At 44.3% G+C, this 18,834-nt stretch overlaps 2 protein-coding genes across 14 annotated transcripts in view; one reads left to right on the plus strand and one right to left on the minus strand.

The window, feature by feature from the left end:
- COL4A4 (collagen type IV alpha 4 chain) overlaps window positions 1-8,455 on the plus strand; it is a 116,273-nt gene extending 107,818 nt beyond the window's left edge. For all 8 annotated transcript variants that reach the window (XM_070489578.1, XM_070489576.1, XM_070489574.1 and 5 more), the window contains 4 exons: window positions 3,346-3,462; window positions 5,148-5,336; window positions 6,935-7,221; window positions 7,640-8,455. In XM_070489578.1, the coding sequence (XP_070345679.1) occupies window positions 3,346-3,462; window positions 5,148-5,336; window positions 6,935-7,221; window positions 7,640-7,900 (854 nt within the window). In that variant the 3' untranslated portion in view covers window positions 7,901-8,455. The remainder of the gene's footprint in view (window positions 1-3,345; window positions 3,463-5,147; window positions 5,337-6,934; window positions 7,222-7,639) is intronic.
- The window catches only part of RHBDD1 (rhomboid domain containing 1), a 157,940-nt gene continuing 144,709 nt past the window's right edge, over window positions 5,604-18,834 (minus strand). For 5 of the 6 annotated variants that reach the window (XM_070489626.1, XM_070489630.1, XM_014835928.3 and 2 more), the window contains one exon: window positions 14,334-16,533. In XM_070489626.1, the coding sequence (XP_070345727.1) occupies window positions 16,439-16,533 (95 nt within the window). In that variant the 3' untranslated portion in view covers window positions 14,334-16,438. Of the gene's footprint in view, window positions 6,104-14,333; window positions 16,534-18,834 lie in introns of those variants that run through there. The other variant, XM_070489627.1, reaches the window with a different exon arrangement.

An 18,834-nucleotide genomic window follows, 5' to 3' on the forward strand; every position in this document is an offset into this window, starting at 1 on the left:
CAGTGTTTTGACAAAGCTCCCCAGACAACTGTAGCATGCAGCCAAGGTTGAGACCCACTGCTTCATCCCAACATCAAACTGAGACCAGAGGATGGTTGGATTCTCCCATTGTGGTGGCTTTGGAAAATAACTAAAGAAAGTAATGGAGAAGAAAAAAAATCAAATGGGCAAATTTTGTACAGTTTAACTTAATAGTTATCTTGGGCACATATGAGATTCTTTCTCCATAGATTTTCAGCTTCTGAAAAAAGCCAACAGTCTATGTGGGCCCAGGCGTGACTGCCTGCCATCTCTAATTCCTCCTGACTTGGGGTCGGATGGGCTCATCCAGCCGCAGGTGGCCAGAGGAGGGTCGTCTGTGGCTTCCTGTGCCCTCTCCTTATTGATGTCACGGACCCTGCCTGCTGGCACTAGGGACACCCTGAGGCCACCCTTGTGCCAAGCAATGTGACTGTTACATTAAAAAAAAAGTGCACAGCCCTTCCTGCAAAGCTTGACCCATTCTTCCCCATGGTCTCCCGGCATGGGCTGTCCTGCTCCGTGGCCCAGCTTCCCTGAAGACCTATCCTAAGTTGCTGCTTTCTTCTGGGCCCCCTCTTCTCTGATGTGGGCTCCCAGCCATTGTTATAAAGCACTCCTCTTTGTCAGCAATATATTCCTTGGTTCCCTCTCCATGTCTGTTCCTGCTGGCCACCCTGGATGCACTGGCCATTCTTTCCCGTTACTAAACAATGAGGAGTCTATTTTAAGGCTCTGGAGTGGCCCAGCCCTGGCTGACTTGAGTCATCTGCAGGGCCTGTTGCTTGCCATGTGTCCTTTTCTGAAGGCAGTTCTTCCGGCAGGATGTGAGGGACTGTATATACCACCCCCGAGGTCGGTTGTGAATGATCAGCTGCCACTAGGAAGTACCACCTCCACTTAAAATGCCATTGTTGGTTTCTTCCTGTTTTCCCTTCAAAACCTCTTTCATTGCTAAGCTGATTTTGTAACCAAGTGCTGCGGCTGAGATCTACATAGAAAAAAACAAACTTCTGGCTCTTTCCTGCCCAGTCTGGGTGGGTAACGGCCACTACTAAGTATAACTTGCGTCTGTTAAGAGTCCTCCACCATGGAAGGTCTAACTCTTTTCTACTCCCACAATGTGGGAGACCACTTCCCCTTCCCGGGTGGGCCTCAGAGGCTGGCTTCCTGTGAGGAACACAAAGGTGGTCTCCATTTTGGTTTGAACTGTTACTTCCTAATGGAAGTACCCACATCCTGTGAGCATGTGTTTATCTTAAGTCAACACGTGACCCTCTCCCAGGAAGTCATCCATGGAACATTGGAGGGCTCTGAGATGCAGTTCCGTTCTATCAAACAAGTTCCAAGTAGAGAACAAGTCCTCGTAGTGGAAAGCTCTGGGCATACAACGTAGGCTAACAAAAGCCTTCCTTCCTGTCTCTCAGAAAAATCATCCACCTGACAATTTCTCTGTCTTCCCCTAAAGGGAGCAAAGCCTATATTAGAACATCTGACAAGGGAACTCTTTTCCCAGATTGACAGTGAACTCGCCACATGTTGACACTTCAGGAGGAAGCCTACTGCCTTTTGAATGATAAGTCCATTCACTGGCTTGTCAGCACTTGGGCAGCCCTTTCTAGAACAGCACAGTGGCCACATATTGGAATCATCTTGTCGGGTGGGTGAGATAAAAGAATGCTCTGAGCTCACAGTTGGGTCCTTGTGTTCCTTCCCAAATAATGGGTATTCTCTTTGAAGCTGGAGGAAAGAGATGCGCCAATTCGCATACAGCAGCGCCATCCAGGAAGAGGAGGTTTCTGCCCAGTTACTAGAAAGGAGAGGATGTCTCTCATGCAGATGGGGAGAAGGAGAGGTTTCCTTTCTCACTTACGGAATGAGAACCATGTAGAGAAGGCAGTCCAGGCACTGCACGACATTCCAAGAGAATTCGTTTCTAATTGGGGTGAGAAAGCGAGACGACAGCATCCCCAAAGCCAGGAACGCCTGCAAGGACTACACTGAACGTAGTTGGACCGATGAAGGATGTGGAGGGGAGGACTAGCTGGTTGTGGGGACACTCTTGGGCAGGTGATATTAGAACAAAAATTTAAAAGCAGTGAGGTTTGGTGAGGCATGCCTTTCAGCTGGCTGTAAGAGGGGGCCTGTGTGAGAGAGAAGTCCAGAGAGATGTCCACCTGTCACCTGAGAACAGCAAGCCCCTGCTCTGAACCCTCAGGTGGCTCCCCATTCCCTTGAAGAACAAATCCAAGAATGAAAAAGAGTGAAAGCTTCTCAAGTGAGCCCTCTTGGACTTAACGGTCAGTTTTAGGCTAATTTGTGGCAGAGAGAGAGAGAAAACAGAGACAGAGAGAGACAGGAAGGGAGAGAGGGAGAAAGAATAATAGGTGGAGACTGGAAAACTTGAGAGGGCTAGTAATTCGGGAATTAGGGCTAATGGCAATAAAACCCCTCATAGACAAGGACCATATCAGTTACTCTGACCAAAGGAGATTGTGGCTAATGAATTGATGTCTTGGCCCAAAGCAACCCAGCACTTAAAGAACCCAACACTTCAAGAATCAGTGCGTCTGCTGCCAAGTCCCCCAGCTTATGTCCTCCAAGGAGGGCACCTGAGCCCTGCAGCTGTCACCAGGCAGGGGCTGGAGAGTGATGGCAGTCTGCACACAGCCTGCCTGGGCCTGGCTCCTCTCCACAAGTGATCGGCGCTGTGACCTTTCTGAGCCTCGGTCTCCCTAGTGTAGTCTGGCATAGGAGAGCACCTACACATATGGGTCCTGGGAAGACGGGATTGGGTAATCCATATAGAGGGATTAGTGTGGTACCTCACACCTTGTAAAGACTTAAAAAGTTGTTTCTAAAAATCACTGCCCTTAGCTTGCTCTAAATTTAACTTGACCCCGAGCTGAATCCTATTAAATTTCATTCATTCTTCTATTCAGGCTTCTAAAAAATTATTATTAAGGAAAATATTTAATTATAAAAGCTATACATGTTCAATGTAAAAAACCCTCAAATATACAAGAATATGAAGGACGTGTAAAAACCTCTTTCTCAACACCTCCCTGGTTTGGCTTCAAATCCTGGCTCTGCCTGTTCCTGGCTCATTGACCTTAATTAAGCAAGGTACTTGACCTCTCAGAGCCTCAGTGACCCCATTGCCAAGTGGAGATAGTCTAGTCCCAAGTTCACGTACCTGGGAGGATGAAATGAGCTAATACAGTCAAGTGAAAATGGGACGACCAGGGCTGGCACATGGTGTACCTGCAGTAAATGCTAGCGAGTGTCATATTGTTTTCACCACTGCCATCATGCAATTTTGTGCAGGGTGCAAAGGAAAGCCTGGGCTGGATGGCAGGAGGGGCGAGGATGGCATCCCTGGGTCTCCCGGGCCTCCAGGACACAAAGGTGACATGGGAGAAGCTGGCTGCCCTGGAGCACCAGGTAAGGAGTTTGTTTCTCTTCTTTTCCCTGACACAGTAGATGTGAGAACTGTATATAAGATCTGTGGCCTCTCAAGCAGCTTTCCAAACTGATCCTATTAATAGTCTTAGATACCAACTCATCAGGTATTAAGGAGACAGAAGCAACAAGAACAGAACAGAGTGTATCCACCACGTTCCAGTTGATTCTCGCCTATCATAAAAACAAGTCAAGACCCTGTCTCCAGTTTAGTATTTGCCCAAACCACCATACATGATCATAAAAGGCTCAGCCATTTCAGCTGTTCACTTTTCCAAGGTCAGCCCGTCATTTGTTGTGTGATCACCGTTGACAGGCTATGCTGAAGATCCTGGGGACGGGGAGTGGGGGGTGGGGGGTGGTCTCACCCTCTGCAACTGGCTGAATTGCTTGGCCTCTGGTGCTCTGAATTCACTCCATCTTATTGTAGAGCCATGGATAAATTTATATAGAATAAAGGCTATTTCTGAAGAAAATAATGTGGGCATGGGCACTAGGTGAGGGGAGAGATGACTCTTCAGAATAGAGATTTGAAATCTAATGCACCAGGCAACCTGTTAGGCCACAGAATCCCAAAGACTCCAAGAGACAGTCTCATTTTTGGAGAGTATCTGGCAATACCAGGTTAGTCATGAGAAAGAGCCAAGAGGGCTGGGTGGGGCCTAGGGCAAAATGGACCGTGCAGTCTGAAAGCTGCAGCCCAGCTAAAGCCAACTGTTGCCCTGTAGAAATGCGGGCCCACGTTCCCTACACTCTGCTTTTCAAATCCAAAACCTCAACCTGTGAGATCTTGACAGGTCACACGAAATGGATGAGCAGGCCTGATTCAGTCCACACGCTACCACTTCCTAGCCTCTGGTTTACAGTGTAGATGGGGAGAGACTGCGAGTCTTCCAGAAACAAGTTAAAAAAAAAAAACAACTTTTGGTTTCAAAGTCAAACTTCACTATTCGCTCTTGGCAATTAGAAATAGCCATTGGCCTTCTTCAATAAGCCAGCCCCTTAGAGATGCCAAAGAGACAGACTCTGCTCGCTGCTGTCAAACTGCTCATTTCCCATCTACCAACAAGAATTCTAGAACCAGGCCTTCCAACAAGAACTCTAGAACCAGGCCTTCCTTCCACCATCCTCCTTCATAAAAGAAGAGATCCAAGTTGTACATGTGGACCTCAAGTCCTTGTCCTTCTTAGAATAGAACTGTTAATGGGCGGGACCGTAAGAAACATCTAGGAGGGGTAAGAAGGACGGACTTTGAGAATCACTTTTCATACGAGCGGGCCTGGTCCAGTCTGAGAAGGCTGGGAGATCACACATGGAGAGTGCCATTATTCTCTTCTAGGTCTTTTCTTCTCAGTATTCGTTACTTTCCAACGTATTTCATAATTTACCTTTTTATTATGCTTATTGATTGTCATTTCTCTTCAAGTAGAATGTCAGCTCTGGGAAGGATGGGATTATTGTCTGTTTTTATGCTAATGTAGCCCAAGCACTAGAGGTTGCTCAGAACAAATCCTTGCTGAATGAGTTCTCTGTAGATATTACAGTTATATGAGGGGGCATGCCTGGGAGTGGCCGAGGCATGCACAGCACCAGAATAGAGGTGCTCAGAAATGTTTGTTAACCTGAACCCCCTAAACTGCCTTCATTGTTTTTTCTTATTCCTCCAGGCCCTCCTGGGCCCACTGGGGATCCTGGGCCCAAAGGGCTTGGCCCTGGATACCTCAGTGGCTTCCTCCTGGTTCTCCACAGTCAGACAGATGGAGAGCCCACCTGCCCCGTGGGCATGCCCAAGCTCTGGACGGGCTATAGTCTGTTATACCTGGAAGGGCAGGAGAAAGCTCACAATCAAGACCTCGGTATGTATATAGCACCTGGTCACCCATGTCCAGACTTAAGAGTAAAACTTCAAGGTAAATTTTATAGATTCGTCAGCATCTTCAATGATCACTCATCTTCTATGGAATTTTTTCTTTTTAAACTAACGTGCCAATTTTCAACAAATTCTATTAAAGCTCTGATCCCATGAGGTGCCGAAGAAGCTCATTCTGGTGGCCATTATTATTATCTGGCTACTTACTAATTTTAAAAAAGTGATTCCTCCTCAGTAAGGTAAATGTAACTCTGACATAAAATGCAATTTTTACTTCCAAATGTAACTTATTGAATCAGGATGTGGTCAGTTCCTGAGTTTCTGAGTGAAATGGTGCAGCGACAGCACCCTGACCATTGTAGGGGGTGGCACTGGCCAGCACCAACTCCCCGCCCTACTCCAATTTGTTTCTAAATTCCAGGACTTTAATTTGAGCGTCATCCCTTGGGACTTGTCAGTTTTCAAGAGTAGAGTTGTAAGCTGCAGGGACTGATTTCAAGCCAAGGGGTTAAGTAGCTGAGTGATGGCAAACACTATTTTTCCAAGATAATGGTGGTTGGGGTGGCGGGTGCAGGAAGGATATGCCAACAGGGACAGGTGATGGTGAGGGGAGTCTTGTCACTGCTCTCGCTGGCCACGAGCCTCACTATTAGCTGGGGTGGTCAAAGATGCAGGCCTAGGGATGGCGGCTACTTACACATCCCTCTCCATTTCTCCTTTGGGTTCAGCCAAGGCCTTCGCCATCAGAGGGGCCTGGAGGAAGGGAAGAAGTAACATTTCATATCTTAACTCTATTGACTTCTTTCCTCCTCTCCCTTCTGCCATCAGTCTCTTTCCTGCCTAGTCTCTATCCCACTAGTCTGGTTTCTCCTGCCCTGGTCTAGCCAGAGTGTACATCGAAATGCTCTGTAGAGCTCTTGGAATAAAATGTAAACTTCTTATCAAGATTGACAAAGCCCACATCCTTTGGTCTGATTTCTCTCTGCACACCCTTGAGACAGACAGACACACAGACATCCTCTCCCCACCTTCTCCGCACTGAACTTCTTTGAGTTCTTTGAGCTCCATGCTCCTTTATTACCTCTGGCCCTATGTACTGTTGTCTCCTCTTCTTTAGATGGTCAACACCATCTCCAAACCTGGCCAAATCCTTTTCATATTTTAGGTCCTAGCTTAAAATCACTTCTTCCCATTATCCATCCCATAAGTCCCGGTGCCCCACACTTCTCATTCATAGGGCTTATCATGCTGTATTTTCATTGCCTGTTGGCTCATCCATCTCCCCCGCCAGGCCAGGCTATGAGCTTTGTGAAGACAGGTGGGCTTACTGCTCTATTTCCAGCAGCTGGTCCCTTACTTGGCTCATGAGTGATGAGTGGATGGTGAATGAGGGCTGGCTCATGGGACCAGGGACGTGGCAGAAATGGTCAGGCACATAACCTGCTTTCACTACCACAGAATAGGCTTTGGCAATGGCCTCCATACACCAGAATGTGTGCCTGCAAATGGCACGCACAGGAAGGGTCACTGGGCCCACCAGGGCAGGCTGCTCATATACCACACTGTCCCTTCTTCCCTCCCAAGGCCTGGCGGGATCTTGCCTTCCTGTGTTTAGTACACTGCCCTTTGCCTACTGCAACATCCACCAAGTGTGCCACTATGCCCAGAGAAATGACAGATCCTATTGGCTGGCCAGCGCTGCACCCCTGCCCATGATGCCACTCTCGGAAGAGGAGATCCGCCCCTACATCAGCCGCTGTGCTGTGTGTGAGGCCCCGGCTCAGGCGGTGGCGGTGCACAGCCAGGACCAGTCCATCCCCGCGTGTCCGCGGACCTGGAAGAGCCTTTGGATCGGGTACTCATTCCTGATGGTGAGCCCCTGCATACCCACCATGCTGTAACACCCCTCTCCTGCCCCTTCCATCTGGATTGGACAGTAATTCTGAGAACTCTGTACAGACAGATGGACAGCAGTAGGATGTGCGGTCATAAAGGCCACCTGTTGAGATGCAGGGCCATTCCTTTTTTCTTATGGTCAATGAATTGTTTTATCACTTCAGTAGGCTTTAGAAGATGAATTTGCTTCAGCCCTCAGTAAGAGTGGTTTAATTTTGTGTGCACACCCAACACGTCCACTACTTCTCCTTCCCTCAGCAGATTGTAGTTTGTTCTTCCTGGAATAATTTCAGGGCAAATGTGAAGTCAGGCCCAGACCTCAGCACGTCACCGATTGGGTCTGGGGTTGTCCGCGTGTGTCTGAGCCCTAATTCTCTCTTGTCGTCCGGGTAGCACACAGGAGCTGGGGACCAAGGAGGAGGGCAGGCCCTCATGTCACCTGGCAGCTGCCTGGAGGACTTCAGAGCGGCACCATTCCTTGAATGCCAAGGCCGGCAGGGCACTTGCCACTTTTTTGCAAATGAGTATAGCTTCTGGCTGACAACAGTGAAACCCGACTTGGAGTTCTTGGCACCATCACCAGACACCTTAAAAGAAAGCCAGGCCCAGCGCCAGAAAATCAGCAGGTGCCAGGTCTGTCTGAAGTATGGCTAGAGAACCCACAATTCGCCATCATGTCGCCAACAGACACCTTCCTAGGGGGCTAAGCCTTCCTAGGCTGTGCTAAGAGATTTAATGGTGCTCATTTCAGACTCCAGCCTCAGCTGTTCCTTCTGTTTCAATGTGGTTATTTCCACAGTACTGTAATTCCTTCCTCTGTTCAGGATGGATTAAGCAAATGCTACACGTATGGATTTGCTTGGACTTACCAATCTAAATGAAACCCAGATATTTGTATTTTATTAAGCATGGTGGAAGAGCTGGCTTTATTTAAAAATATGCTAATTCACAGCAAGGCAAATAGATGATAAAGGCCAGATTACAAATTACATTACTGAAAACTTCATTCATTGGTTAATAGCACCTCAAACAAGTGAAGTCAATTACTCTATAATAGAGAGGGCTTCTGCATGGATTTTACAGGAAAAAATAAATAGGACAACAAATGAAACAAGAAAGTAGAGATTTCCAACATTTCAAAATGATTTCCTCTGTAATCTATTTTTCCATGCACTTTAAATAATTGTAAAACCATGACCCAAGGAGATTAAAAAAAAAAAAAATCCACACGGCCGGCGTTAACAGTTCATTTCAAAGCAGAGTGAATCATTATGCCAGGAAGGACCACAGTCGCCGTATTCCAGAGATGCAACATTAGCATAAACACATCACAGATGAGCATAAAACATCATATTCTCTTCTGCATTTTTCAGAGAATAGAAATGCCTACTTTGGCAGCCCTTTTGAAAAGTAGCAATTATGGAAAAAATATATTCAATAAGGGATTAAGAGCCTAAAAGCTATTAATGAATATTAAAGCAGTGATTCGCAAAAATTGACTCCCCATTGCAGTGAACTTCCAAACAGAAGGCTTTTCCCCAGTCGGGGTCCAGCTCGTCTTTGGTGTATGCGTGCTAATGGGACTGAAGCCACATGGGGCTTACTCAGGCGGCACACGGCTCACACAAAGCCTCTCGCTCCCCAACTTGGGAATGCCTGCAGAGCTGCCTCGCAGCCCGCAGTGGACACTTTCCCTCTATACACATAATGGCATCTGAGACAGAGAAGTGACAGAGCTATCATTATGCACTTGGGAGAAAATGAAGGGCTGACTTAATTAAACTTAGGTAAGAAGATTCATTTAACTCACGGTCACCCCACCAGGAAGACACAGCAGTATTTTAAATGAAACAAAGACAGCTTACCATTTGAATTTTATATGATTGGTTTTTATAGGAGAATCATCCTGTTTTCCCAATTTTCAAAACATTTTTATCTGTTGCATCAGTTTTACACCAAGGTAGCAGTTTGACATTTGGCATTCGTATTCTCTATAAAAGTTTAGGTGTGTTAATTTATAATGAGTAGTTTTCTGAATAGCAAAGGATACGTTTTCTATTTTGCTAGGAATTCAGTGGTCTAATCCTAAAAATGAAAGTTTGTTGGAAAAGAGCTTCTGGAAACTTGACTTCCTCATTTAAAAAAAATGTCATTTTAGAGGAAACTAAAGAAATTTCTTATGAGAGAGTAACACTTATTTTAGTGCTTAATTTCAATGCACTCAAAAATAACAGCGAGAAGAAAAACTCAATTAAAACTTTGTTCATGAGAAATGTTTTCTTTGCCAAACAGTGATTAGGAATGAACGCTTATATCAAGAAAATATTTCAAGTGAGATTTGCTATGGGTTGCCCCCGGGATGGCAATTTAAGAATAATAGTTTCTGGTAAACAGAAAAATGTACATTTTAAGGTGAAATATTTTCTTGATGTAGCAGAATATTTCCTAGTTCATTCGACCCGTTTATTGATTTTTTTAACCGTTCTATGGCATGCTGAAATTTTTGTGCACCTGAAATTTAAGCCAATTTCAACCTTATTTGTAATTACACTTTTCTGTTTCCAAAAGCTTTATTGCATGCTACCAAAAGCCAAGCCTTCTAAAATTTCACCTTGTTCATTCATGAACTTGGTTTGAGGACATTTTCTGGGAAGAGCTGGGGGTGACCAATGGAACTTATGAAACATATCATGCTTGCTAAATTATTTTAAACATTTTAACTTTGGTATTAGAATATTATCCTAATAGCGTGTCAAACAAATTTTTCAAAAAAACAGGCTGAATTAAGCGGACAGTTTACTCCATGGTGAGCCTGGGATGGTGTATGAGACTGTTCAAAATATTAATATTGCAAGAGGCCTCTCTAAACGCAGCATAAATGCTGCCTTCTGATTTTGAATGATCTAAAGGGCAAAACAATGGAAAAAATAACTTCTTGGAAAAGAAGACTATGTTATTTTAAATGATGCTTTTCCTTACTTGGTTATATATCAATGCACTTTGAAATATCCTTTCTCTGTGAAGGATGAACAAAGCTTTAAAGTTGCTCTCCTAAGCCGTCACGGATGGCTATTATCCTTATCAAAAGCTCCTTCCTAAGAACTCCCCTCATGTTGTTGGCTGCAATGTCTCTAGACTGCCCACTGGGAATTGCTTTGGGTCACTGCTGGGGGACAGGGCGTCTTCTTCTGGGTTCTTATTCTCAGTGAGTGGAGCCCCATCCATCTAGGTATCCAGGCCTCCATGCTGCAAATGGTGGCCTGGTCCTTCTCCTCTCGTGGTCCCCAGACCTAAACTGCAGTCACCTCTTCCTGTGGATTGCTGCCTTCCTGCCGGCCTCACTGCACCCATCCTGACACAGCCTTTGTCCTTCACCCATGCTCTTGTCGTAGGCATCTCCCAGCTGATGCCTCCAGTTTCAAATCCCAGTCTGATTTTGTTCTTCTTTGCCGTAAAATCCTTCAATGACTGCCCTGCCTATGAAGTCCAAATGACAGGCCCAGGGTGAATGGGCCTGCAGGATCTGTCATCACTCAGCTCTATGCTCACTGCAGAGCCACGTTCCTATTTCTGACTTCGCTCCTGCTCTTTCTACCAGTGATGTCCCGTCTCAGGTAATTTTACCTGGCAGGCAACTACTTATCTTTAAAGACTACATCAGTTGGGGTGTGTGTCTGGGAATTTCCCAAGGAAGACCTGGACTGCCTTCTGCTGCTCCCAGTACAAATAATGGGCCCGTCCGCTGTCTTCGTTCCCCCATTGCTCCTGTAGTGTCTCATCTCACTTCCTTCACTCTCTTACTAAACTGTAAGCCCCACGAGGGCAGGGATCATGCTTTACTCACTTATACGCCCAGTGCCTATGCAGAACTGAGCACATTATTGACACGATTCTTTTTTCAATGACAACTCCATAAGTGTCATTAGGCATTAGATGTTCACCTCTGCCTGTAGGGTTCTTATTGACAAAATGGTAACAAGTATGAACCATTTCTTATTGCAAGATATTAGAATGTGACAATCTATCGGCCCACCCACAATCTTCTCTTACACTTATCAACAGAAAGCCAATTGATAAGCTTTAACCATCACCTCCTCCTGAAAAATAGCTTCCTTTTCCATAAACTGAAATTTCAGGGATAAGATTGGAGAGGTCTGGTTGAGAGAAGACTCTTCACTGAAGCGTGACATGACTTAGCTCATGCTGTAACCTGTATTCCCTCATGAGAGAAGGGATTCCTGGTACAAGATCGCGTCTACAAAGTCTGGACACGTGTTATCGGTGCTTAGGAAAATAGTCAATGCAATGGTCCACTAAAACCGGATTTTATCAAAGATTTTATTTTGAGCCTCTTATAGATTATAATAAAGCAAATCATCCTGTGTGTTCCAGGAAATTCCATTAGATTTGTGTTTCTATCAGCTCAGCAAACTAATCCGATAATTGTGTTTTTCTGGGTTTTTTGTCACGGCTGCAAGAAGAGTAGAAAGATGTGGACTTCAGAGTTTGTTGAGCCCAGGTTTGAATCCACCTCTTTCATCTTCCAGCTGTGTTTCCCTGGGCGAGTTACACCAACTCCCAGGGCCCCATTTTCCTCATTTACACAATGGGACATAACACCTACACTTGCACTGAAAATTAAGTTAGATTCTGTGCCTAGCACATAGCAGTCATCGTGTATTTATTATGGTCACATCTTCTATTTAAAACAAACCATTTAATATGAAAAATATTTCCTGGGTTTTTTTCCATGGTGGAATTATATTATGATTCTCACAGGGCATATAAATTACTGATTAGAGTTATTTATACCTGGCCAATTCTTAATGTCTTTGGGAATGCTATTTTATTTCAATTCTCAAAGTTACTGTACCTCACGTGAAAAATCACAATTTCCTGCAGGGACATTATCAGGAAGTTCTGCAGGGAACAAAACAATTGACATTAAAAATCAGTACTCTGCAATTGTCACTGTTATTATCTGCCAGAGACTCTGCATAATGCATTTTAAACCACCAAGGCTGGCTGCCACATCCATGTGAAATGCTTGAATTTTATGGTGCTTAAATATTTAATGATTCATAGGAAAAAAATGTGAAACATATCCAATAAATTGCATCCCTTTCTCTAACCTACGGTTGTAAAGTTAAAGACTTTCAACATGTAACATTTGCAAGATGCCTGGTCTGCTATTGACACTTAAACCTTTGTTGCATTACAATTTATAATATCGTTTATTATACATAAAATTCTGTTATGACCTCCAAAAACAACTGGGTTTTATCTGGTGCATTTCTTTTCGTTCAAGCCAAGTTTACTTTTCTACCTGCCTCTAAGATGACTCACCTTGCAGCTGGCTTAGTGGGGAAAACAGGTTACACGGTAGAAGTGTGAACTGCAGATGGGAAGAGTGAGGGCAGAGTACAGAGAGTGATCCCCTTTACTGGGGAAAGGATGGGATTCTGAGGCTCTGAGAAGCATTGTCCTGCTAATGATGGGGTGGGGGACGGACATGAAACCAGGCCTCAGGCCAGAGGGTCTGCATCAGCCACCAGTGAGCTGTGTGGGGAGTGGGCTGGGGCTCAGACCCTCGGGGCCTCAGTTGTCCCATTTGTTGAAGGAGAATGAGACCACATGCTTCACAGGGTTGTTCTGAGGATTAAAAGAGATACAACTACGAGATATAAAATGTAAGGTGCGTTACTGAGACGAACACCCAAGCAGAGCAGCAGATCTAATGGGGTGGATCCTTCTAGGCTGCAGTGTCTGGGGTCAGAACAGGGAGGATCTGGATGGGGCGAGAAAGAAGAAAAGGCTGTCCCATGTGAAAACATCATGATTAAGTCACAGGGTCAGGAAGGCTCACAGCTTGGGCAGTGAGACAAGTTAGCAGAAGCGCAGACTCTGTTATGGATACGTGAAGATGAGGTCGAAAGGCTGGCTGGAGCCCCATGGTTGAGGCTAAGGAGTCTGACCTTTATCCTTTGGCAACAGATAGACGATAAAAGGTACTGAGATGATGAGTAGTATCAAGAATAGATTTTGGAAGATTAACTGGCAGAGCTCTGTAGAACTGACTGAAGAGGTATTTTAAGTACTGAGCAGAGCAATGAATTGAGAAATTTTAAGATCCTTCTAAGCAGAGAGACTGTGATTCTAAAATGAGAGGGCAGGGGCTAAAAATTAGGAAATGACTGCAATAATCCACGGGAAGGGAAAGGAAGAAATGATATGGTTTTTTTTAAAGATAACTAACTAGGAACGAGGAGGCTGGGTCTGCATCAGCCTCTCTCTCTTATAGTCTGTTTTGGGTGGTGCATCTCATCCCTTTAGCTTACTCCCTCCCCAGTGGCAGAACATGGGCCAGATGTGCAGACTATCCCCGATCCTACGGAAACCAGACATTTACTGCTTGAGCCTCAGCGGCAGACAACTTAAAAGGATGGAGGAGGCTTGAACAATCACGTACAACTTTGGGATCACATTCAAGGTCATTAAGAGGAAGCAATTTTAACCACTCCCTTGTCTTGAGAACCAAGGAAAGATTCTGAAAGAAGAGGTCTCTTAAGTTGACTGACCACTACCAAACTGTGGGAACTGGATGCTTAACAAATAATCAGGAAATTACTATTCAGCAAAGAAACCAAATTTAAAAACCAGCTCTAGATGCTTATTCACTCTTAGAGATAATCAGTCGAATACCCTTGCTTTTGCTGGTCTTTCTCAATCCAATTCCAGTTTGTCGGCATAACTTTGGAGATTCCTTATTGTAGGAAAAAACCAAGACAGACATGGAAAATAATAAGCACTGGTTACAGGCAAGCCTATTAACTGAACAAAGTAATTATAATAATTTCCAGAACATCTTTACTGTTGTGCTAAGATAACTGGTTTATATTTATAACTAAAGTGGTATTTCCCACATCTCTAAAAGTTTAGTCATGTTCCACTCCATAAAGAAGGTGTATATATTCTAGTTATACCATCCAAAATCCAATTCTGATGTCTTTGTATCTGACATGTCAAATAGAGCAAGGAGCTTCTATTATTGGACGCAGTAGCAATGAAAAGAAAAAATACTCCCATATATAGTGGTTGAACTTTTAATGCAATTGAAAAAACAATGGTTGGAAAAACATTTAATGAGTCCCTCCCAGCACCCAGGGCCAGGCTTTGGGTTGGTGAAGGGGGAGAGGAGGAAAGCGTAGAAAGATAAGACACAGGCCTCATCCCAGGGCCATGCATAAGCCACACTCCAGTGTAGAAGGCACGTCTTTGTGTAGCTGTGCACAAATAATAATAAGGGCAAGATATAAGTGTCACCAAAGAATTACCTTTTCAATACTTGGAGAAGATGGCGTGTAAGAATGAGGTTACTTCTAATGGGGAGGATTGGGGTCAAATTTGTAGAGTTTGGGGGAGAGAGGAATGACATTTAGCTTGAACATATTAATTTAAACACGTTTAAAGTTACCAGACTCACAGATACGATTCATATGAGAAACAAGCTGTAGCTTTACATCAATTATAAATTAACCCAAGGAGCTCAGGTATCATGGTGCCAGCCGGCAGGTCAAAGCGTTCCCAGGACGCAAGTGGTTTCTTAGCTCATTTATATGCAGGTGTCAACGCTTCTCCCAGGTCAGTTCAGGTTAGGAACTGGATACAAAACTGCATAGTTCGTATGCTCCAAATTTGTCAAATGTATACAAAGAAACCTGAGAAAGCAATGCCCCAAAATGTTAACCCTGGGCACCTGTAAGTGGTGGGAATAGAAGTGATTTTAAAATTTTACACGTATTTATTTGTATTTCTGTTTATATTGTGAATTTTCCCAATGGAGACAGTACTTATTAAGTCCATTTTCCTGATTATAGATTTCTTGATTTATTATTATATAAATCAGTTTTCCTGATTGTGGAAGTAATACAAGTACATACACATACACATATTTTTAAAAGACTGCAGTATAAAATTGTAAAAAGACAGCAAGCAAAATCCTATGTTCTCTACTCCCAAAATAACTGCCATTAACATATGGGTATATTTCCTTCCAGATGTTAGCTGTGTGCACGTATAAGGCACATATAGTACTTTCATAATCAGAAAACTAAATATAAATGCTAGATAAATCAAAATAGGAAGATCCTTTTCTGCTTCCAAGTCTCTTTAAAAATAAATATCTCAGTGACAATAAGACATCAGTGATATCTGACTTGGTCATTTTATTCACGAAACACAAGCACCACGAGGCACCTTAAGTGACCTGGACGGTCTGTGGGTTATAACACAGCAGGAGTCAGGGAAGTGTCCTGGACACTTGGGCAGGACAAGTGGCTGTCACAGTGGCCATTTAAAAGGCACTTTTATGAGGAAAAAAATACTTCCTCAAGAAGCATTTCTCAGTGACCAACCCACTGCACGCCACTGCTCCACTCTGCATGTGGCACCTGCTGCTGCTTTCCTGATTAACACAAGTCACATCCCCGAGAACGTATATTGCCCCTGGAAGGGCTGCTGTGAGCCCAAATTGTTGGTGCCACCTGACATCTAATGGCGCGTGTAGGTGGCTTTCCCACCTGAGGTCTTGCTCGAGCTTTTTTAAAGGAAGAGCAATATAGGAGCAAAGCTGGTACGCTGTCAACACCACCCAGACGCAGGGGCCAACGGGAGACTCAAACAGCATACTGCTATGGTGGCCACAACCCATTCCTGGAAAGTCACCATGGCAACGTGCCAGGAGGATGAGGGATGGCACTTCCTGCCAAGTCAAACATTGGGCACGCCGGGCAGAATGAGGGCTTGATCTTCCGGGCTGGTGAAAACGAACTTCCTGCTGAAGGTCACAGTCTTTCAAACCAAAACAAGGCAGAGGCACCGCTGAGTTGGCAGGGAGAGACTAGAGCATGGAAACTGGTCCCTACGTGGAGCAACTGACCTGTTTGTGAGACAGAAGAGGCCAGGAGAAGGGCCGCTCCCAGAAAGCTGTGAGCTACACTCAACAAGTCTGGTTTCAAGATAAGTCAATGTGCTTGTGAATCTAGATTCACAGCAGCCAAGGCAGATGTGAGCAATCTGGGACGATAATAGTGCACTCTGCTTTTGTTTAAGACCAAGTAGGGGCTTGGGGAATAAACCAATCGGGCAATAATCACACGACTGGGTCTTATTTGCCTGAGATGCTGTGCCACCTCACTGGCCGTCAAATCTGTGAAGCCGTTGTCTCCTCATTTCTTCTTCTGGTGAGAGACGGAACCCATAGGGCGAGGGGCTACTTCTGCTATTTCCTGCAGTGAGAAAGCACAAGGGAGAATCAAGCGCTGCCTATCTGTCGTTCTGACATTTACAGGGCATTGTATCCTAGGATTCCAAGTGGGGGAAAACAACCCAATGACTTGGGTGTCATCTTTATTTTAACACGAAACAGAAACATAACAAACATATTTCAACTTTAGCTGTCAATACTAAATTTCAACATCAAGTAAATATTTTTAGTATGGTCCAGTCCACAAATCTAATTTGACTCATTCTGAAGCTTCTTGACAATCCTCCTATTTTAATTTTTTTCCACCATGCTCCATAATTTGCATCATTTAACTTCTATAATGTCTCAAGAGCTTCGTTTATTTTTTCATGCCCAGAAATAACTTCTCACTATCTCTAACCTCCCCACAGAGCATGTTGGTTGGTTTCTCTGGATCAGCCTTCGGGTCCTGCTCCCTTTTCTTTCCTCTAACCTGCTGCCTCCCACACCTCCTGGCCAGTGGGAATCACACCTGCTTGAAACATACAAGCACCCATTGGGCATCATGGACCACAAGGGAGGGGCTGCATCACCATAATGAACAATATCCGGCCAGGCAGTCAAAAATGCAGACATAAGTTTTGAAGGTCATATGAACGACTATGGAAATCTTTACTGAAAAGGATTTCTTGGGGCTGCAAACATACCAAAAATATAGTTTACAATGATATAGCCTTTTAATCACTACATAAAAAACACTCTTTCAGGCATTGTGGGGTATAAAAAACAAATAAAAAGAGACCGTCCTCGACCTCAAGGAACCAGCAACCTAAATCTAATGAAAGAGGTTGAATATCCTCCAGGAGGAAGCCATGCAGGGCATCACTGACAGGTACAGGCATGCAGCAGGTTTACTTTTAAGCAGGTGGACCAAAAAAGATGGTACCTTTCCACTTCTGTGTCTCTGCTAACCCTGTTATCTTGCCCTGAAAGGCCCTCTCCCAACACCTACGTTAACCGAGTCTTACTCATGTTCCAATGCCCCCATCAAATTGCACTGCCTTCTGGCCACCCCTGATGGAAGAACTCTCTCCCAAGTCAAGCTCTTCAGTTTCTAGCACCTTCTTCTTGGTAGTTCTTATGCAATAGTCACCACATCCTGAAAGATAGGGCAACCATTTGTTCATACCTCTTCTCTCTCCGACCAAGATCATAAGCTCTAAAATGGCAGGGAACCACTCTGACACTTCTCTCTGCTCCCCAGTATCTGGTACAGTACTGGACACACAGTAGCTATTCAAGAAACATATGAGCTTGACTCAGTGGCACCTGCATATCACTTCCAAAGGTACACATTACAGCCAGACAACTACAGTCAACATTGCCCATTGAGGTTCTGACACAATTGATTTGGGGAGTCAAATACTCTGGAAGCAGGGGCCAAGCTGGGAAGGGTGGGTGGGCAAGGGGTTTTGAGCCAGGAGGGAAAACAGGTGAACAGCTGATCCTTCCTGCTAGCTCTCCAAATGTGGTACCTTGTCAAAGATGTTTACAGGGGATATATCGACATGACAGTTGTTAAGACTGTAATGAAAGGATGTTAGAGAAAGCAGTGTGAAACTAAGAGTCAGTCCACTCAACCCACAACCAGAATTTCAGTTGTTAGACAATGAGAAATTAAAAAAAGGCAGTCAAAAGGTAAACCCTTTTAATGTTTTTGTTTCCCCAGTGTGATGGAGGGCCCAATGCTTATTCATATCTGGTTTTCCTTTCCTTTTGAGACCATGGGAAAATGACCCTTCATGAATGCCCTGTAACCTTTCCTGACTAGTACACTCTAACGTGAACTGGGAAGGCCAGCCCCACACTCACTCCTGCTGGGTAAACTCTACTTCAAGGTTTTTATGATACTGTGAAATATATGTCAATTTATCAACTTTCATTAAAGATGATGTTCAAACATATTATAGCCTTATACGACTTTCACCATAAAGCTTTTATGAACACTATAAGATTAAAAGTTTTATTGGATATGGCTTTTGTCATATATACTTGTAAAGGAATGTCTCTTTGTTCAAAGTGGTAAATGCTTTGAAATTACAGAGAAACTCATGAATCCAATTACCAATAGTTTGTTGCTTAAAATTGTTTTATATGATGAGATCCAAATCCTGCTTTTCCTTTCACAGTTGTTTTTAACAACAAGACTATTCTTAATTGCACTTAGGAGCACAGGCCAGTATGTGACACTCTGTTCCAGCTGGGCAGTGAACTGTTGGGACAAGCTGTGGGCAGAGTCAGAAGCGAGCTCAACGTGGCATGTTGACGCCAGGCCACAGGACAC

The sequence above is a fragment of the Equus asinus genome, chromosome 19 (genome assembly GCF_041296235.1).
Source record: "Equus asinus isolate D_3611 breed Donkey chromosome 19, EquAss-T2T_v2, whole genome shotgun sequence".
In the NCBI taxonomy this organism is placed as follows: Eukaryota; Metazoa; Chordata; class Mammalia; order Perissodactyla; family Equidae; genus Equus; species Equus asinus.